This window comes from Carassius gibelio, chromosome A17 (assembly GCF_023724105.1).
Source record: "Carassius gibelio isolate Cgi1373 ecotype wild population from Czech Republic chromosome A17, carGib1.2-hapl.c, whole genome shotgun sequence".
Classification (NCBI taxonomy): domain Eukaryota; kingdom Metazoa; phylum Chordata; class Actinopteri; order Cypriniformes; family Cyprinidae; genus Carassius; species Carassius gibelio.
This window is the reverse complement of record NC_068387.1, coordinates 14116427-14137679: the sequence shown is the minus strand read 5'-3', so window position 1 is coordinate 14137679 and position 21253 is coordinate 14116427. Positions and strand designations below refer to the sequence as shown.

The 21253-nt window shown below is 37.9% G+C and overlaps 1 protein-coding gene across 2 annotated transcripts; it reads left to right on the top strand.

Annotated features, from left to right (window-relative positions):
- Positions 1-295: 295 nt before the first annotated feature.
- Positions 296-20908, top strand: LOC128031361 (receptor-type tyrosine-protein phosphatase epsilon). Of its 2 annotated transcripts, XM_052619575.1 has the most exons (21): positions 296-402; positions 11869-12062; positions 13075-13146; positions 13457-13553; positions 15094-15167; positions 15309-15442; positions 15565-15655; positions 15829-15905; positions 16109-16145; positions 16261-16358; positions 16525-16644; positions 16849-17012; positions 17786-17921; positions 18008-18157; positions 18296-18389; positions 18503-18579; positions 18833-18967; positions 19072-19197; positions 19288-19439; positions 19575-19710; positions 19879-20908. In XM_052619575.1, exons 3-21 carry the CDS (start codon positions 13077-13079, stop codon positions 19951-19953), a joined length of 2043 nt encoding a protein of 680 aa, XP_052475535.1. In that variant the 5' UTR covers positions 296-402; positions 11869-12062; positions 13075-13076; the 3' UTR covers positions 19954-20908. The 2 variants fall into 2 exon arrangements, with proteins under 2 accessions (XP_052475535.1, XP_052475536.1); XM_052619576.1 differs by lacking the exons at positions 296-402; positions 11869-12062; positions 13075-13146; positions 13457-13553 and adding an exon at positions 14900-15027.
- The last annotated feature ends 345 nt before the right edge of the window (positions 20909-21253 follow it).

The following is a 21253-nucleotide window of genomic DNA, read 5'->3' as shown; positions in this document are numbered from 1 at the left end:
ACTATTTTATCTATTTTGTCTATTTTTTTCTGATTTCTACATAAAATATATTTTACAGTTTTAAAAATGATATTTTTACAAATCTAAAATGCATTCATGTCTTTCTTTTTTTCAATAAAATATTTCGCTGTCTGTCCAGCGTCTAAAATATTCACATTATTTGCAATGTTCCATATCTAGAGTAGGCTACCTTTACATGTAGTAGACCGATGACTGAGTTGGGAAAATATTTTCACCACAAATGAGAGTGACGCACTGACTGCGCATCATCATCATCATCATCATCACACTGCACCGGCGCTCGAGGAGGAGGGACCACTATCTGCACAGCATCCTCAACACCCATCAGCACTGAACGCTGGATTTTTACTGACACTTTACATGGACCGGGACATCACACTGGTAATACTAGCTACAATTGCATCTATCAGTTGCTCTGTTAAAAGGATTTTTTTAACGGTCTCAATCACGGTCGTGATGATGATGAATTCGAAATAATACATTCTCTCAATATCGCCCATTTTGTCGTTTACTCGAATTAACGTGTTTATCAAACCATTTTGCTTTTTTATCTAAATGGTTAGGCTACTCTGCATGCAATTACTCTAGATTTATTAATTGCAAGATTTTTTTCTTAAGGAACACGCGTCAGTGGGTTGTGTTTCAAAATCGAGTGAGCTACCAGTCTAGACAGCATTTAGCGTGGAGCAATGTTTTTTCAGTCTCGTACCGTACCTGTGTTACCCAAAAATGTTGCACACGTCTATGTTGCTCAAAAATATTGTCTAGGCAGCTCGTTTACAGATATTAACCTTAAATGGTTTCTGTATTCTAGGAGACACACGTGACTAAAATATACAATACAATATTATAAATTTACAAAATTAATCTGAAAGTAACATGGCAGAATGTTGATATCCTTACGTGATTTTCATATTTCAAAATGGAAAATAAAAGCAATATTTTTAAGAGCACCACAAAACGTGAGTACTCTTATGCTGGAAATTATTAGTTTACGAATTCTATGTTTAATTTTAAATGTAATTATTTAATGTTCCTGCACATGTGATAAACAGTGAATGAGAAAATTGTTACTGCATTATTGGATCAACATACTGCTTTTATACTAATGATATATGGATGAAAACAGCTGACTGACCTCTTCCTCACTTATTCTTTCATGCATATATTAATAGGACATAAAAAGCTGTATAAGGTAATTCTCATGAGTCTGTTTGTGTGGATGTGACGTTTGGAAAAAGAGGCCGATAGATTTTGCCCTGAGGGTCAAACAGAGTGCAATTGGTATACTCATCTCCATTCTTTCCACAAATGCTTTAGAGACACTGTAAAATATGTTTAGATGTGGAAACATGTAAATTAAAAAGTTTTTATTTAAGTCCAAAATATTATTTTATATGACAAAATCAACCAAATTCCATTCAAAAGTAGTTATTAAGGCTAAGGTCAAGAGTAATAGCTCTATACAACTAGACTTTTTATACTGTACTCATTTATACTGTACGTTTGCTTCAGCACCCAGATTAAGTATTATACATAATGTGGTGAGCCACTGGACTACACATACTAAAGCAGACTAAAATACATTCATAATATAAACATTAAAATGTAATGATATTACTATAAACAGTCAAGTCAAGTTGAGCTTTATTGTCATTCTGCTATATATGTGGACATACAGTGGAACGAAATGTCATGTCTCACAGGACTGCGGTGCTACATAAATACAGACATACAACAATGTAAAACAGTATAAACCTATTCACAAACTAACTTACTGACAGATTTTAACTATAAATATACTATATATAAATGTTTACCTATACATAAACTAAAATAAATACGGTACATGTGCAAAGAGAAACATTGTAAGTCAAGCAGCTGGCTGTGGAACAGTGCAAGATGATTTGTAATGCATGAGCATCTAAACAGTCTTTTTTGGGAATATGTACACACAGCAATGTGTGTGAAAAGTGTCTAGTGCACATAGAGGAGAGGGTTGGGAGGAATAGGTGAGATGTTACAGGAGGTAGGGGGTTTGTGTGGGGTTTCAGAGGAGGGCGGGGTGATTTGAGTTCATGGCTCTCACAGCCTGGGGGAAAAAGCTGTTGAGCAGTCTGGTGGGGCGGGCTTTGATGCTCCGATACAGCCTTCCTGATGGTAGTAGCTGGAAGAGACTGTGGGATGGATAGGTGGGGGGCGGGATCCTTCACGATACTGTTGTCTTTGCTGGAGCATCCTGTAAGGAAAATATCCAGGATGGAGGGGAGAGGAGCACAGATGATTTTTGCAGCTGTGCTCACTATCCGCTGGAGGGTCTTGTGGTCTGCTGCACTACAGTTCTTGTCAGCACGCTTTCTATGGTGCCCCTGTAGAATGTGGTGAGGATGGGTGGAGGGAGACTTGCTCTTTTCAGCTGGCAGAGAAAGTGTAGGTGCTGTTGTGCCATTTTGGAGAGTGACATGGTGTTGGTGGTCCCGGTGAGATCCTCTGTGATTTGCACCCCCAGGAATTTAGTTCTGCTGACTCTCTCCACAGTCAAGCTGTCGATGGTCAGGTCAACAGAGTTTCTCCTAAAGTCCATCACAACATCCCTTGTCTTACTTACATTGAGGGACAGGTTGTTAGTGCCACACCATTCAGCCAGCTGTGCCACTTCCTCTCTGTAGTGTGTTTCATCGCTGTTGCTGATGAGACCTACCACAGCTGTGTCATCCGCAAACTTGATGAACATGGCAGTGCAGTCGTGGGTCAGCAGCTTGAAGAGCAGTGGGCTGAGAACACAGCCTTGTGGAGCACCTGTGCTCAGTGTGGTAGTGCTCGAGGTGTTGTGGCCGACATGGACTGACTGAGGTCTTCCAATTAGAAAGTCCAGGATCCAATTACAAAGGGAGGCATTAGGGCCCAGCAAGTTTAGTTTATTAATGAGCTGTTGTGGAATTGAAGTGTTGAATGATAAGCTGAAGTCAATGAACAGCATTCTAACATAGGAGTCTTTATTCTCTTGGTGGGTAAGAGCCAGGTGGAGGGTGGAGGAAATTGCATCGTCTGTAGATCGGTTTGGACGGTATTCAAACTGGAGTGGATCAAATGTGTTGGGTAGGGTGGTTTTGATGTTGTGCATGACTCAAAGCACTTCATCATGATTGGAGTCAGTGCTATGGGACGGTAGTCGTTTAGATAGTACACAGGCGATTTCTTTGGTATCGTCATGATTGCTGTGGATTTGAGACACGCGGGGATGACTGCCTGGCTCAACGAGCTGTTGAAGATATCTGTTATGACATCTGTCAGCTGTACAGCACAGTCTTTCAGTACATGGCTAGGTATGTTGTTGGGACCCGCGGCCTTGCGTGGGTTAATCCTAGATAGAGTCTTCCTTACATCGGCTGGAGACAGACAGAGCACCTGGTCGTTGGGGAGGTGTGGGCAGTTTTGCTGCATGTCAAACCATGAATAAAAGAGGTTGAGTGTATCCGGGAGGGATGTGTCGTCATCACAGGCCTGTGGCAAGGGCTTGTTCAGTGATGGTCTGAATGGCTTGCCACAGGCTCCATGTGTCTCTGCTGTCTGTGAAGTGATTGATTTTTATTTTGAGCATATGACTGTTTTGCATTTTTGATGCCACATGACAGATTGGCTCTTGCTGCTTTGAGGGCTGCTTTGTCTTCTGATCTGAATGCTTCATCTCTGGTCTTTAGCAGCCCACGAACCTCTGCTGTCATCCACGGCTTCTGGTTTGCATGTGTGGTGATTGTCTTGGTGACTGTCATATCATCAGTGCACTTTTTGATACAAGCAATCACTGTGTAGGTACTCCTGCAGTTCTGTGTGGTTGTTGTAGGTGGCTGCCTCTTCAGCAAAAGCGCAACAAAAACAAATAAATGATAAAAAAAAATAATGACAGAGTAAACAGAAACATGTACAAATGTCTCAGTATTTCAATAGTTTTAATAGTTCTCAGAATTTCAAAAATTGCATTAGTTGTAATAGAACACCCTTTGATATAAACAACATTTCTCCATCCTCACTTTCAAAAGTAAAATTTTATAACTTACATTCAAGACCCTATCAAAATAGACCTGCAAACCATTTTCAGGTCACTACCCACCAGCTGAGAACCACTGTGATCTACAGGCTATTTTCAACTGCACATCCACTACATAGTTTTCCAAATTATTAATTGGTAATTTTTGCAAACATCTTCAGTCACAAAACTTTCCATGATCCCTCTCTTGCATTTGAACATTTTCCGGCTTTTAGCCTTTTTATCTCTCAAAGATTAGAGCAAAGTTGTTTTAAGATTAAGCATTCCATAGAAAGCATACTGTGTATTTGAATCCTAATATTGCAATAAATAAATGTTTAGAATAGCATATTTCACAAAAGCATTTTTCTGAAGTTTATGTATTATGTATAACAATGGTGTGATGCGACCTTGTTTCCGGTAGAGAGAGAGAGAGAGAGAGAGAGTGAGAGCACAGCCGGCAGGATTAAAGCAACATGCACTTAAATGCAGATTAATTTCATAATTACTTGTGCACAGCACTCTAATCTGAAAATGTAAGATGTTGGTAAACACTTTGGTTTTAAGAGACTAGTAACTGACAAGGCCAAGAGGTCAGTATAAATGAAATGGCAGATTTAAAAGACTTAATGGACTCTAATTCATTATCAGTTCTCGTTCCATAATGTGAACTCAGGTTGTAGATATTTCACAAGAAACAAATGCCTCTGACCTTTTCCACTAAACTGATTATGTTTCAGGTCTCTCATCGATTTAATCTAATTATAGGACATTTGGTTGCATGTGAGTAATACGAAGTTGTTACAAATCATTTTGCTTCTAGAGAATCAGCTAATATTATGGATTTTCGGTCTATATCGGTTCAGGAGTTATCCATTACTGATGTGGTAAACCACATTTGTGAAGGTTAAGTGAACCTTAGATATCATTTATAGGCTACAAGTCACAGACTGATAATGCACATAAAAAATTTAATAGAAAGTAGAATCTCTAAATAGCTTGTGCAAGAGGCTTTTTACTATGCATTTGCAATTGTTCTGCATTAAATGCATCTCTCGAACTTGAAAAATAAACAGTGGTAGTCACGTTCTTGCATAGAGGTCAGTTATAGTGCTGAGTCAGCCTTCTGTGTGCTGGTCAGCATCTCTCCATGCGCAGCTACCACCTCCATCCAGTCTGTTTCCTACATGGTTACTTGGACATACAATAATGTCAATCCACTGTTCATGACTGTACAACTGCTGAAATCTATATTATTTTTGCTCAGAGAATATATCAATTAATAATTATGAATAAAAACGAACACACTGATTTCCAGGATGTGCTCTGAATGCACTAGTGACAAATTACACACTAAAAGGTTCTGGCTGTAGTTTTGGAATATTGTAACACTATTCGAATATGATGTTATTTTGTAATGTCTTGAAAAGCAGAACATCTCAGTGACCATTTACACAACGTTTTCAGCCAAAAATAGGAAACTTTTTTATGATTTTGGCCTGTTTGTTTATACGACAACTGTGTTTTGGGGTTTGAAAACCCATATTTTCAAATTAAAATAAAATAAAATAAAATGAAATTAATGCATTTAGCAGACGCTTTTGTCCAAAGCGACTTACAGTGCATTCAGGCTATCTATTTTTACCTATCACAGGTTTTAAAGTGCAAGTTGAAAACGCCACAGTTATTGTTTCCGACATTTGCAGTACCTGTTGATTCTAAAGGCAAGCGTGAACAAACATACACAACAATGGCAAAGTATACGGTACTGTTGTTGCTGCTCAACAGTGGAGACGCATTATATACAACACATAATCGTCACTTCCCTACAGGTACTGTTTACTAACAAGGTGACAGCGCCAACTACAGGCCTGGTATAGGTAATATAGCGGTTTGGATGTTTTCACGAATATGTGTAAATATGAATCGTTTTGAAATCTTTGTCGTACATACGTGAAACCTTTTAGAAACGCAAGGGAAAAACTTTTCAGTTTTTGACTACATTGTTGTCGTGTAAATGTAGTCTTAATGGATTTTAAGCAACAATCAGTTAACGGGAGTAATGGGAGGCTACATCCTGACTATAGATTTAAAGCCCCCCATTAACACTGGAAGTTTATTGGGTTTGAAAGCTAAAATCTCTTCCTGTTTTGTACTCAAAAGTTCTGGTTAGTGAATAAAGGAGGAGCTAATTGCGTCTCTTAGAGACAGAAAAGTGTGTTCTGCTTTCTTCTATGAATGATTGGCAAAATGTGTGTCTGAGATCTATGTAAAATACATACATGCATACATACATAATGCTAACAAAGAAAAGAAAAGGCTGGATTATATTAATGTAATAGGCACTTTATTCAGTGGTGCTCTCTCACATTGTTCTTTATTCAAACTATAAGCACCAACAATATGCATTCAATTTCCATATGAAAGATCTGCAGAGTGCAGCAACATACATTTCTCAAGGTCACAGCATGTGTTGACAGTCAGATCAGGTTTTACTGCTTGAGATGCTGCTTGTTCCTTGTGGTGTCAGAATGTTGTTTCATCTTTCAGGTGACTGTTTCATTTGGTGTTGCCTGCATGATTTTTTAATGAGAATTTGTCATGAAGGCCATGGACTCATATTAACAACAGCTTCCAGATTGCCACAGTTATGGAAGCCTCTTTGTTGATTGAGCAGTGCAATCCAGTCCACAGTAAGCTCTTATATGAAGACCATGAAAAAATAAAGAATAGTTGAATGTCTCAAATAAATTTGCCAGGTGACTTTACATTTGCTTTTGTTAAATGAGAATTTATGGCCATCCAGAAATGATTAAAGTCACCTTAATGGATACAATTGACTGTAACTGTCACACCCCTGGACTCATTATGTGTGTTTTTGCCCCTGTGACCCAGTTTCTGTCTTCCATGGTTGGTTAATTTGATTCCAGGTGTGTCTAGTTTCTTCCCCATGTGTTCCATGTCCCCGTTAATTTAGTCATTCCTCTCATCTGTGTTTCTCTAATTATCTTATGTAAGGTCCTAGTCTGTTTAATCTGTTTTTGTCGGGTCTACAAGTCAGTATGTGTGTCTTCCTTCTGTGTTCCATGTTGGAATTACCCGTGTTGGATTAATAAAGATTCTCTGGATTATTCTCGACTCTGTGTTCCTTCCGGCACAGTAGCGTGACAGAAGACCCGACCAAAAAAGTTAAAATTGTATGTCTGCCCTCCGTTTGTTTTCCTTTCATGGATCCCTTCATTCGCCCTGAATTCCTCTTTCTCTTGCTGTAGCAGGAAGGACTTTCTCTCGAGGACCATACGAGGCAGTTCCTGTTGCTAGCTAAAATCGCCAGCTACCTGGACGACACGCTCTGCACTTTCTATAATGCTAGCATGAATGCCAAGTGCAGAGCGTTGTCGTCTGAAGATGGTCCTCGGGAGGAATTTGCCACCTTTGTGGAGTGAACTCTGGTGAGAAACATGTCGCCACTTACCATCTGTCCCATGGAGGATCTCGCCAGGTCCACTCCGGTCCGAGAGCCCAGCCCACCATTTACCCGATGTGTGAAGCGCATGACCGAGGCGTGTGTCTTCCTCCTGTGTTCCATGTTGGATTTACCCCTGTGTTGGATTAATGAAGATTCTCTCGATTATTCTCGACATGTTCCTTCCGGCACAGTAGTGTGACAGAATACCCGACCAAAACAGTTTAAATTGTGTGTCTCCCCCCCATTTGTTTTCTGTTTTTTTCTTCCATTTTTTTCTTTCCGTTGTGTTCATGGATCCCTTCCTTCGCCCCAAATTCCTCCTCCTCCTGCTGGAGCAGGAAGGACGTTCTCTCGAAGACCATACGAGGCAGTTCCTGTTGCTAACTAACATCATCAGCTACCTTTCTTCCGGCACAGTAGCATGACAGCAACCAGATTAGGGCTGGTTACAGTCAAAAAAATTCTAATAAATTCGATTTCGAATACTTGTTGAATTTGTTGAAAATCCACACGTTTTATAATTGCAAAAAAATAAATAAAATCCAAACATTTTTGCATTCGATTTCTAGGTCTGCGTCAGCCATTAGTGGTGCACGAAATGCGACGACGATGTACGTGTCATTTAATTTTAATGCTTTTGTTAGCCTTAGAGTTGAACCCACTAGATGGGACTCTACCACGTTGTTCATTCAATATATTGCGGAAATCGAGAGCATCAGTGTGGAGATGTTGTTTACATCAAAAATGAAACCAAGACGTTCACACAGAACGCATATTTATCACATTTTCTTGAGGGACATTAAATCAGCATTGCACTTGCGTCTCGCACAAAAGAGTGGCATGTTTAGAAAGCCATGAAACATTTATGTAAGCTCGTCTTTTAAAAAAACATGACTCAAGAATTGATGGCGGTTTTTCCCAAGCGGCAAACTCCTGCTCTCTCTCATGAAGTCCATACGGAAGTGACTTAGGGTGCTTTCACACCTGCCTCATTTAGTTCAGTTGAATCGTACCAGAGTTTGTTTCCCCCTTTGGTGCGGTTCGTTTGGGCAGGTGAGAAAGCAGCAATCGCACTCAGGTGCGCACCAAAAGCGGACCAAACAAGCGTACAGAGACCTGCTTGAAGAGGTGGTCTCGGTACGCTTTCAAACGAACTCTGGAGCGGTTGAGAATGTGATCCGACCTCGAACAGATCCAGCTGCAAAAAGTACTGATCATTTTTGGACTAAACCAGCTGCCGTAGTCAGCTGCGTTGTGCATTATGTGATGAGGAAGTGTTTGTTGACAGTTTGCACTTTAGCATGGCAGCTCGTGGACAAACTTGGAGTAGTGAGGAGGGGCGGAGCTTCATAGAAATTTGGTCAGATGACCATGAGCATGTCAGAGTTAAAAAGAATTAATGCACGCCTCAGCTTGACTTTACGAGCGATTTCCCTCCACTGATTGCAGTGCATTAGAACATTATTTTCAAGCCTCATCCACGCTTCATTATAGATTTTTTTTTTTTTTGCATTTTGTGGTGTATACAAATAGGGGTGTGACGGTTCGTATATAACCGTGAGACCGACGGTTATAGTTGAACACCGTCATTAGAACTCTATAACCGCCAAAACCGTGTCATTAAAATATTTTTTACCAACATTTTTTATCAAAAATTATTTTCATTTTTTAGATAGGATCATAAGATGCGCAATATATCGGGAGACATGGTTTTTACCACTTAATGAAGTTTTGTAAATCGTCAGACATGATATTTACCACTTCATTAAATTTTGCTTTGTAGAAAACCTTTCTTAAAAACGAATTTCGTTTTGTACAAATTTTATCTTAATTTTAATAAATGTTTCATCAACCAATTTCATGTATTTTAATAAATAAAAAGCAAGTAAAGCAGACAATGATAACCGTGACATGGAAGCACCAGCGCGCCGCGTTCACTTGCACTGCACTGTGACCTAGAGCACATCTCATCGTAAATGAAACTCAGCGTAGGCCTATGCCTCATACTTTAGCATTAAATATCTTTGCTGCATCCTTTCTAGAACAGACAATGGCTTTTTTTTGCGGCTCGTATCAGCAAAGCATTGCATCGCCATAGACCGCAAAACAAGCAGTGGATGGCGGGCGGGTGCGGCTTTGAAATTTGCTCTATGATTTCCATGAAGCAAAAAACAAGGACGGAATCTCGAAATCCAGTCATGAAAATGAAACTTGCATTTTAATATGGACAGTCATGGAATTTGCCAAAGTTAGCATAAAATAATCAAATCAAATCTCCATATGGACAAGTATCTGTAAATGTTAAGCCGCAAAAGTTGTTTAAAATATAAATCCGTGTTCTGCGCGTCTCTGTGTGAATTAATGAATGGCAGAGACGTGCAGGTTTGTTTACTACATAGACTGAAGCGCATGACGCTTGCATTAATTTCAGCATCTGAGCTTCAGAGCTCTCTCTCCTTCAAGCGATCTGAACTTTTCAGCTCATCTCAATGGACACACAAGCGCACCTGTATTTGACACTCTGTTAACTCTTTGTGAAGGCACACGACTCACCGTCACTTTACTGATAGTGCTGTTTCTTACACATGCAAAGAGAGAGAGAGCGAGAGTCTTACCACGCTTAAACAACACCTTATATGTAAACTATTCTTTGTTGTCTTCTCCTGTCAAAATAATGGATTTAATTTAGAATTATTCATATTCATTTTCGAACAAGCAGAAGACATACCAGTTTCTCCGGTAGTGGGCGGAGCTAATGGGCAAATGGCAATGGCTTTTTTTTGCGGCTCGCATCAGCAAAGCATTGCATCGCCATAGACCCCAAAACAATCAGCGGATGGCGGGCGGGTGCGGCTTTGAAGAGTTTTGTGACAGATCTCCTTAATAAATGGAGGTCTGAAATCTCTGCCCCTTTACCGATCAGAGCGCGCGCTGACACGGAGTTAACCCGCTATCTCCAAGAACAACCAATTGACTTGGACCCCACCCCCCCCCCCCCCCCGACGGTTATGTTATGAACCGTCACATTTGACTCACGTCATAACCGTCATCACCAATTCTGAAACCGGCACACCCCTATATACAAACAATGTATTAGATTACGGCCAGGGACAAAACCAGCTTGCACAGTCGTGTTGTCTCCATGTTGTTTGCTGGCTTTTCCTGAGCTAGGTGGGCATGGGTTTAGCAACCAGCTCCCGCCTTTTTGCCCATTTTCGATTATCCGGGAGTGACTCGCTGTGATGTGCTGCCAAGATGGCGAGAACTGCCTCCACCCATTTTTGGCTTCAAAAATGCTCTTGGTTTTTTCCCATTCCCCTGTATCCAATGTTATTAAATTAAGAAGGTAGCTTAGTCTTTGTGATTGGTTTCGGTTTTGTATTAAACTATACATATGGTGCTGTTTTTTTCTATATGGTTTATAAAACTTATTTTGAACATTATGCACTATTTTTTACAGAGATATTCACGTTATTTTATTACACTTTGAAGAAATGTGCATAATATTTGTTGAGAGAAGTCAAAAGCTTTCCCCCCAACTGAAATTATGACTTTTAAATTCAAATATGATTTGAATTTTGATAATATTTAAAATCACACCATATATATAGTAAATTAACCTTAATGTACGCATGTAATATATGGCTAGACACTGTCATTATTCACAATAAATGAACGTAAAAATAAAGTTTGGCTTTCAGTGCTGTTATTGCCTGAGTAACTGACACTTGGTTTTGATTGACAATGTTCTTGATTTGATTTTCCTTCATGTGATCCAGTCAGGGCGCAGGGATGACCAAAATGACTGACCTAGTTTTACACAGTATATTATGAACAGGGTTGTTGCTCAATATTTATGGGTGGCTTTATCTCATATTTATAAAAAAAATATTAAAAATAAATAATTATTATAATATAGAGATGATATACTATATATATATATATATATATATATATATATATATATATATATATACACACACACACACACACACACAATTGCAAAATAATATAATCTAAATTATACTGATAAATGGCAATTCAACATCATTCGTTAAAAGCAGTATAGGTATATCAGACTATAAATAATAGTCTACAAGGTCTATGGATAAGGTTAGCCATTCTTGAACACAGATTGACAGAGTTTTCCAATAGGAGTAGATCTTCTCAAACTGATTTCTGGGTGGCAAATCTCCAGGCACAATTCTAATGGAGAGATTTAAAGTGGATCTTTTTGCTTCTCTCTCTCCACAACCCCTTCTGGCACTGCCTGTTCTCTACACATTTTATGAGGTTTTTAAAAAAAGACAGTTCACTCTCCTAATGTATCCTTATCCCTTGTTCCTTCCAGGCAGTGGCTATCTAAGGATAGCCCACCAGGAGAGGACAATGAAAAAACCTGGACTCATATATTATTGAAGGACAGAAGTGCCTTGACAGATATCATGACTCCTGGAGACCTTCTGGAATAGAATCATAATTAATATCTCCTCTCTTGAAAGCTATGGACTGAGAAGTTGCCACAGAGTGAGATATTTCACATTTGTGAGTATACCTGTAAGGCTGCATTAATCTTTCATGTTTTCTTATCTAATCTCTATAGACAGAGTTCATAAATGTTTAGTGGCAGGTAGATTTTCCGCTCCATCTTTTGAAAGGATTTATATGTGAAATCTCTCTGCGGTGGCATTGAAAAAGTCACAGGGGATCAATCATATACAGATTATGTGACAAGATTTTCTGTGTGGGGTGATTTCTCACAGACTGGACATTTATAAATGCAGTTGTCTCATCAAACCACATTTATTTCTATTTAAATAATTAATTCAAGGCATTAAAAAAAAAAAATAAAAAAAAAAAAAATAAAATAAAAAAAAAAAAAAAATATATATATATATATATATATATATATATATATATATATATATATATATATATATTTTTTTTTTTTTTTTTTAGGGAAAAAAAAAATATTTGGGTCCAAACGTTTAAGACCACAGCTAACCCTCTATACAAATGATCAATGCCATAAATTTGATTATTGTCCTAGAATTAAAGTAGAATCGGAAATGCTTCTTATTCATTAAACATTATGATTTTGTCTTATTTTTATTTTTTCAAATATTTTCAAATCATGTTGTCTTTTGAACCCCACTACATTTAATCATAAGTTTATTATATACTATATGTCACATAGAAATTATAATTTTTGAGATGTATTTCCATACAATACATTTTTAGATATAAAAGCGTGACCATATTTGGGGTAAAATGTCTTGTCCTAGTTTTCTCAGTTGCTGCTGGTTGTGCGCGGTAGATGGTACCATATCTCCAGAGACTGTAACTCTCTGGACCGTTAATTGAAAGTAATTTTAGATTTGTTCATGTAGAGTGAAGATTTTTACTTAATGGCATGCGAAAAAGATAGATGGTTTTAATATAGGTTAATTGAATCTTTTGTGAATCTTTTGCTCATTTGAGTGTGTTGCAGTTATATAATCTATTATCTGGAAACTCCAATAGCTGTCTGTCTGTTGTTTTCTCTTTTTACCTGCAGCCATGATGGTCCTGTTTCTAGTTTCAGCAGCTCTCATTTCAAACAGTTCCTCTCATGGAAACCTGACCACAGGTATATCATCTCCAGATATCTGTTTTTCATTCAAAATGATTTACTGTATAAACAGGCAGACACATAATCTGTACCCATAGAAATTTCCAAAGAATGTCTGGAATTGGAACGTGAAAATGCTTGCATCTGCCAAATTGAGTGAAGTTATATCCAGTTTATATAACTTGTTATGCAGTTGTGATCCATGGCCATGTTATCCAGTTTAAATTCATTTTGCAGAATTTTTCCTTCTTGAACAAATCCTGCAGATTCCATCAAGCCTGTGGAGAATCTTTCTTCGCTCACTTCCATTGTCTTTCTCTCTGTTCAGAGTCTCCACAGCCTCAGGGCTCACATGTCTTAGCCTCAGGTCTCGTCACCTCTCTCCTGCTCATCATCTTTCTTCTCCTCATCGCCTATATTCTGAGGTAAGAAAACACTCATACCCAAAAACATTCTATCTGCAACAAATTACACCTTATACATTATATGCAGAGATACAGTGGAATATATATATATGAGTGACCAGCCCTTTTTTGACCCCCACTGTACTCAGCTCTAGGTTTTTATAAGTCTGACCTGTAGTGTTGCCAACTGCTGTACTTCCATTCCTTTATTAAACCTCTTAGAGCAGCTAGGCCTGTACAAATATCTGTCTGTAGGCATCTAACGTCCCACTTTCTTTACATGAAAAGCATTCATTTGTCTAAGCCAGAAATATCTGTGGTGGAGCAAAGCTTAAATCATTCTCACAACATCAGCTCAGCAGTTACAAATGAAATAATAATCATACCGCTCATAGATTTATTTTCTCTAGGGCTCCTCTACTTCTTGTTTGAAGTACTTACAAAAACTCTCACCCCTCATTGTTTCTTACCTGCACAACTAACTCTTGTTCCCCTCCAGTGTTCTTCTAGAGCTGTATGTAAAGTGCCAATGACCTCCGTACTGGATAGTTTCAAACCTATCCTGTCATGTAGACCACACAAATATTAAGCAGCACAACAATAAGAAATCTATTTGCAAAGATAGTGCATATACTTTAATACCCTCCATCTGGAATATTTACATTATTATATTATTTTTGCCAAAAACATGAATGTCCAGTACATGTTAGTTTTTATCTTGTACCATTTCCTGGATGTGATATACTCAAACATGCCATTTGTAATACATTATATTTTATATTATAATACATTATTTGCTAGAGATGATGTATGCCATTTCTGGGCATTCAAATATAACTGCAAACATAATTGCGGGGGCCAGTCGCATTAAACCTAGCTTCTATGTTAAGACTTAAGAACTAGTCTGCCCAACTAGCAGTTACCAAGGTGTAATGATGTGTATTTTTTGGATTGATATTACACCAGTCTACATTTTTTTATGTAACTGACTTCAAGGATGACAAGCCAAATTATATGACTAACTTGTAAGACTAGTCTAAGCATTTTCAAATCAGGTTTCTGTACACTCCCGCTGTCCACCATTGGTCGGTACAACAGAGAGCCCTATTCCAATCTCACACCACTGGTTGTGATCAAACAAACAAAGCAATGTTTTGAAAGATAGAGCATTAGAGGCACAGTGTTGACCCATTTTTTAGGGAGTCAGCCTACTTATAGCTTATAGTTGTTGCTGCCTTTTCAACTGAGAGAGAATACAATTTTTAACATAATAAAATAGCACACTTCACCTTTAAGAGTATGTGTATGCGTATGTGCGTGCGTGTGTGTGTGTGTGTGTGTTTATGACCCTGCTGTGTTGCTCAAGCAGCAGCTGCATGACTAGTGAAATGTGAAAGCAGTTGTGATGGTGTGTGTCACAGACTCATTCTCTCTCAGCTGCTTTGAGGAATCAGAGCACCAAACAATCTCCCATGAGAAAGAACTTTAGATTGTGGTGTGTATTGTGAACTTTGTAATTTGTACTTTTTGTATGTATATGTCTAACTTCAAAATCTCTCAGGTTTAGAGAGCAAAGGAAGGATCTTGTCACCTCGGTTGACAAAAAGTTGGCAAATGGCTTTTCGGAAGATCAAGGTAAGTTTTGATTTGTCTGATTCTTTGCTGTCATTTTTGTATTAAGCCTATATTTTTAGAACAAAGCTTTTAGAGGGCATCTGCTTGAGAGATAGACAACCGTCTCTTTCAGTCTGTGTGTTTTTCTTCCCTCTCTGTCAGAACAAACGGTGGTGCTCCTCCCCAGATCGCCCTCTCCATCAAAGCGTTATTTCCCCATTCCTCTGGACTCCCTGGAGGAAGAGTTTCGCCTACGCTTGGCAGATGATGGCAAACTGTTCAGAGAGGAATTTAATGTAAGAGCCTAGACGCACAAAAACTTCATAATTCTCCACATGCACCTTAACTCTTAACTAACTAAATTTAGTATTCTTATACTTACGTATTGTTACTTTCTTCTGCTGCTTCTCTTATACAGTCTTTGCCATGCGGTTTTGGCTGTGGTACCTTTGAAGAGGCGAGCAGAGAGGAGAACAGAGAAAAGAACAGATATCCCAATATTCTGCCCTGTAAGCATTCCTCACTCTTTCATGAGCACTTACAAACTTTACAAACAACGTGAAAGCGGTAGTTTTGTGTCATTGAGGTTTGGTATAATTTTGTAATAGGGACTGTTAGGATTTGAATGGAGGAAGTTGGTCCCTAGAGTTTAATAAAATGCATCTCTTTATTTCCTTCTCAGATGACCACTCAAGAGTGCTGCTTTCACACATAGATGGATATATGGGCTCGGATTACATAAACGCCTCTTATATAGATGTGAGTACTTTCTCCATGCTTTTGAAAAATAATAATAATAATAATAACCCTTCCTCTGATCTAATACTTTATGTAAAATATTATTATAAGACTTTAATACCTTATATATAACACCTTACATAATGCAAATAATACCTTATATCTTGACATTGTACATTTTACTTTCCTGAGTCTTAGGATTGATTCATTAATCTTTTCTATAGGGCTACAGAGAAAAAAACAAATTTATTGCAGCTCAAGGTATGCACAAATATGTTCCCTCTTTCCATTAATAATAAGTAAACATTCTAACATTTGAAAGGACCTTTCATGTATCATTTTTTTTTTAATGTTTCTGAATATTTTGTTTTTTCAGGCCCAAAACCAGAGACAGTGGGAGATTTCTGGAGGATGGTTTGGGAGCACAAATCTGCCACTATAGTCATGTTGACCAACACAAGAGAGAGAAAAGAGGTAAGAGGAGACATCACAAAGTAACAACAGAGACTAGGTTGATAAGTGTTTAACATGCAGAAAGTTATAAAAAAGGAACATTAAAAAGAAATCGCAACAAAACACTACTAATATAATAAATTGCATTAATTGTGTGTTTGGTTAAATATCTGTGTGTGAAATGCAGGAAAAGTGCTATCAGTACTGGCCTGAGCAGGGCTGCTGGATCTACGGCTGTGTGAGGGTGGCAATGGAAGATGTCACAGTGTTGGTGGACTACACAATCAGGACGTTCTGTGTGCAGCACGTGAGTGGTCATTTCCCTTAGAAACATTACAGCATCAGTAAACAAATGCTCTGTAAGCTATACTGATATACCAGTACACTAATTCTCTTGACTTGTCTGTAATTTAGCATCCAAGAATATTTTACACTCTTGTGGAATCAGCCAGGCCAGTATTTGCTGTGCTATTTCTACGTGTTTTGAATGCAAACTGGTATGATTTTGCAGCATGCTGCTGATGGCTGCAGAGCTCCAAGGTTGGTCACTCAGCTGCATTTCACCAGTTGGCCTGATTTTGGCGTACCCCTCTCCCCTATTGGCATGCTTAAGTTCCTCAAAAAAGTCAAGACTGTGAACCCTGCCCATGCTGGACCAATCATAGTGCACTGTAGGTAAGACTGCTGCCAATTCTTCATATATTGCCTACAGACTAAAGGGTTATTCACAGAGATTGAATTTTCCATTTCCCTGTACTACTTTTCCATTGTTTTTCTATGTAGATGGATGAGTTGACCATCTTGTGTCTTGTGTCTCGCACATGATGTAGTTAGGTTAAAAGTAATTTAAAAGTTAAACTTTAAAGACCTTTTGTTTTTCCCATTCCATTGCCTCTGTCTCACATGTTTCAAAGCCAAAACAAGTTAGGTGTGATAACCCCTAAGAAAAGGAATGTTTATAACAGAAAAGTGCTATATACAACAGTCAATTCAATCTATAGGGATGCCTTTGAGCATGCTAGTGAGTTAAGTGCTACTTGTTGGACAAAGCAATTGAAATGGTAAACATTTCAACTATAAAACAGTCAAGTATGCAGAAACAACCACCAACACACGGTGTCTTAAAGCTCAGCTGTTAAACGGCCCCCTCATGTGGGATTGTTAACACCTCAGCCAGAACCACAGAATGTTCTACTTGTTAAAGTGTGAAAAGTCTCTCATTGCAGTGAAATGGCAAACTCTTTTTCTGGTATGATATACAGCAAAAACCTGCAATGTTCACAGCATTGTGAATGTTAATATAAAATTGATCCCATGTTTAATTGAACTGAGATAATTATCTAACCCAAAATAGTAATTCAAATGGAAAAACCCTGCACGTTTTACTACATTATCTCATTATCCCTCATTTCATGCCCTACTTCACGTTTCATTTTCTCTCTGTGTAGCGCTGGGGTCGGCAGGACTGGGACGTTCATTGTGATTGACGCAATGATGGATATGATGCATGCTGAAGCGAGAGTCGACGTGTCCGGCTTTGTGTCCAGAATAAGAAAGCAGCGCTGTCAGCTCATTCAAACAGATGTAAAGCAATTTCTGCAGTCCCTCTGCTGTGTTTTGACTCATTTGAGCAGTGACTAGCCACTGATATTCCTCTCTTTCGCTCCCAGATGCAGTATTCGTTCATTTACCAGGCACTTTTGGAGCATTACCTGTATGGTGACACAGAGTTAGACATTGCTTCTTTAGAAGGCCACCTCCACAAACTCCACAACACACACACACAAATGGACCGAGTGGGTCTGGAGGAAGAGTTCAGAGTAAGATCCACATCAGTTACACTTATCATAGGATTTGCTGAGCATTAGTATGGAATTATCTCATGATTTACTAGGAACATACAATGACAAAAATGAAGTGTTCTTTTTAACACATTGTTTTGTTTGGACTCTCCTCAGAAACTGACTAATGTCCGCATAATGAAAGAGAACATGAGAACCGGAAATCTGCCTGCCAACATGAGAAAAAACCGAGTACTGCAGATCATCCCATGTGAGAAGAGAGATATATATTTTTCTAAAAAGATTAATAACTTTCTTTCTTTCTTTCTTTCTTTCTTTCTTTCTTTCTTTCTTAATGTAATCATTAACCTGTCTTATTACCAGATGACTTCAACAGGGTAATATTATCAATGAAAAGAGGGCAAGAATTCACAGACTACATTAATGCATCTTTTTTAGATGTAAGTATATGTTTCATAATTTTTTTTACATATTGCCTATAATAACAAAAACAATAAAATAGTATTACTATTGGTTATATTTACACATTAGTATAAGTTTTATATTATTATAAGACCAAATGCCTAGGATAAAAACTATAAAGAACATGCTATATGTTCAGTACTTGTTTTGCATATGTATTTTTATATATTTATTGCTAATTAAACAGAACATTGGGAAATGCACTCATAATACTATGGTTTACCTTTGCAGGGTTATAGGCAGAAGGATTACTTCATAGCAACTCAGGCACCTTTGGCTCACACTGTGCAGGACTTCTGGCGCATGGTATGGGAGTGGAAGTGCCACTCTATTGTCATGCTTACTGAGCTGAAAGAGAGAGAACAGGTACACTGTAATAATTTGTAATATTTATGCATTAATCAACATAAAGAAAATTTCTCTGTCTGAAGAATTCACCACTCGTTCCTTTCAAATAATTCTCACTTTAGGAGAAGTGTGTACGTTACTGGCCAGGAGAGGGAAGTGTTTCATTCGGAGAGTATGTACTGGAGCTGAAGAGAGAAACACTTTGTGAGACTTTCAGCATTCGAGACATGCTGCTGTCTTATGCATCAGTGAGTTAAACGTAGAGTCCATCAAACGCTCCACTTAGGAGCTTTATCCTTTATTTTGCTCACATTGATGCAAAATTGGGCTGTTTGCAGGAAAAACAGACCCGTCTAGTCAGACAGTTCCACTTCCACGGTTGGCCAGAGATTGGAATCCCATCAGACGGAAAGGGAATGATTGACATTATTGCTGCAGTGCAGAAACAACAGCAACAATCTGGAAACAACCCAATAGTGGTGCATTGCAGGTACACATATACTCTTTATTGCTCCCACACTTACACACACACACACTTAGTCTGTCATACTGTTCAACGAAAAAAAAAAATATATATATAAAGTTTGTAAAAAGTATGTTTTTTGGGGGGGCGGGGTGACATCAGTGCTGGTGCCGGTCGGACTGGAACCTTCATTGCCCTCAGTAACATCTTAGAGCGGGTGAAAGCCGAGGGGTTACTGGACGTATTCCAGACCGTGAAGAGTTTACGCACTCAGAGACCACATATGGTCCAAACTGTGGTAAGAATGTGAAACACTATGCATAGTTCATATAGATCTGATGGCTTCACTATTTTATTATAATATGGAAAATAGCATTAATAATAAAATAATAGAGAATGAGTAGGTATTTTGGGTTTTGACTGTCATCATGTGAATTATGATGTAACGTATCATTTGTCTTTTCAGGAACAATATGACTTCTGCTACAGAGTTGTGCAAGATTTTGTTGACATCTACTCTGACTATGCTAATTTCAAATGAGTGCAGCTTACCAACACACATTTATATTATATTTAAACTGAAGAATTTTACTGTGGCTTAGTGACCTCCATGCACTTGACATTTTCCTATCCTTGTTATATGCAGTAAGGTAATATTTTGGAAATAACCAGACTCCAGTGGCTTAACCACGTCAAGTCTTTTTTTAATTCAGTTTTTGTTACATTTGATTAAGTGTTCAGTATGATTTTTTCCTTTTAAATATGACCATACTATTTAATTTGTACATTGACAAATTTTGTTTTCTACAAAATAATTTTTTCTTTAAAAATTGTGTCCACAAAATTGTAAAGCATTCCATTTTCAGTATTCGTTCCTTCTATTTATCCTCCAGCTTGCTTCCCAGAAAAATTCTGCATGGTTATTTGTGTGTACCAGTGTACTAAAACGAATTAAGTAACTTTCAAATTTGAATTGTATGGCAATTCTTGGCCAGACTCTAATTTGCATCAGCCCTGATAATTCACTTATGCTATACTTGCTCTTCACCTCAATGACACCTTCACAACCTGACTGAGATCCAACCCCTTTATGAACTTTTAGCAGTCTTTAAAGATTCTGTGATGATAATGCTGTTTATTCCTATGAATTTCCAAGCCAATAAAATACTCAAGAGGTTAAAACTGTGACAGAGATACATATATCGATTAAAGCATTAAAAAATTCAAAGGAAGTAATAAATCCACAATGATATAAGGTTGAGGAATAAAACCATAAACGGGTTTAGTGACATCTGTGAAACAACAAAGGAATAGTTTTCTTTCAGTTTTCCCTTGTGTGATTTTGTCTGCTTGTTTGAACAAGGTCAGGTAGAAAGAAAAATAACTCATCTTTGCTGTCACTACAGTGACAGGGTGAGAAATGAGAAAATGAGGAAAGACATATGCCTTAATCCTGAATAACACCTTTTTCTGCAATAAATGTTTCAATACTTGTGCCTGGGTGTGTGCGTGTAAATTATTTTACTATAAAAAGTTAATATAAGCAGCTTTTACTAGTTTTGCAGGTTGTAATAAACACAACTTTGCATTTGATATTGTTAATGCACAACAGGTTTGTAGTGCACACTATATAGTACATATGCTGTACTGTAAATTAGAAGTGCTTACAGCAATTTGTCCCTCTAATAAAAACGTTTTACCCATTAAGAAATGAATAATAGGCTACATGAAACATGTTTAATGTTCACTCACACAAGACGGAAGACTCTTCATCTCATGCTAGTATTTTTGTGTCTTTTTAAATGTCTTTTTAATTTAATGTCTTTTAATAATTACATTTT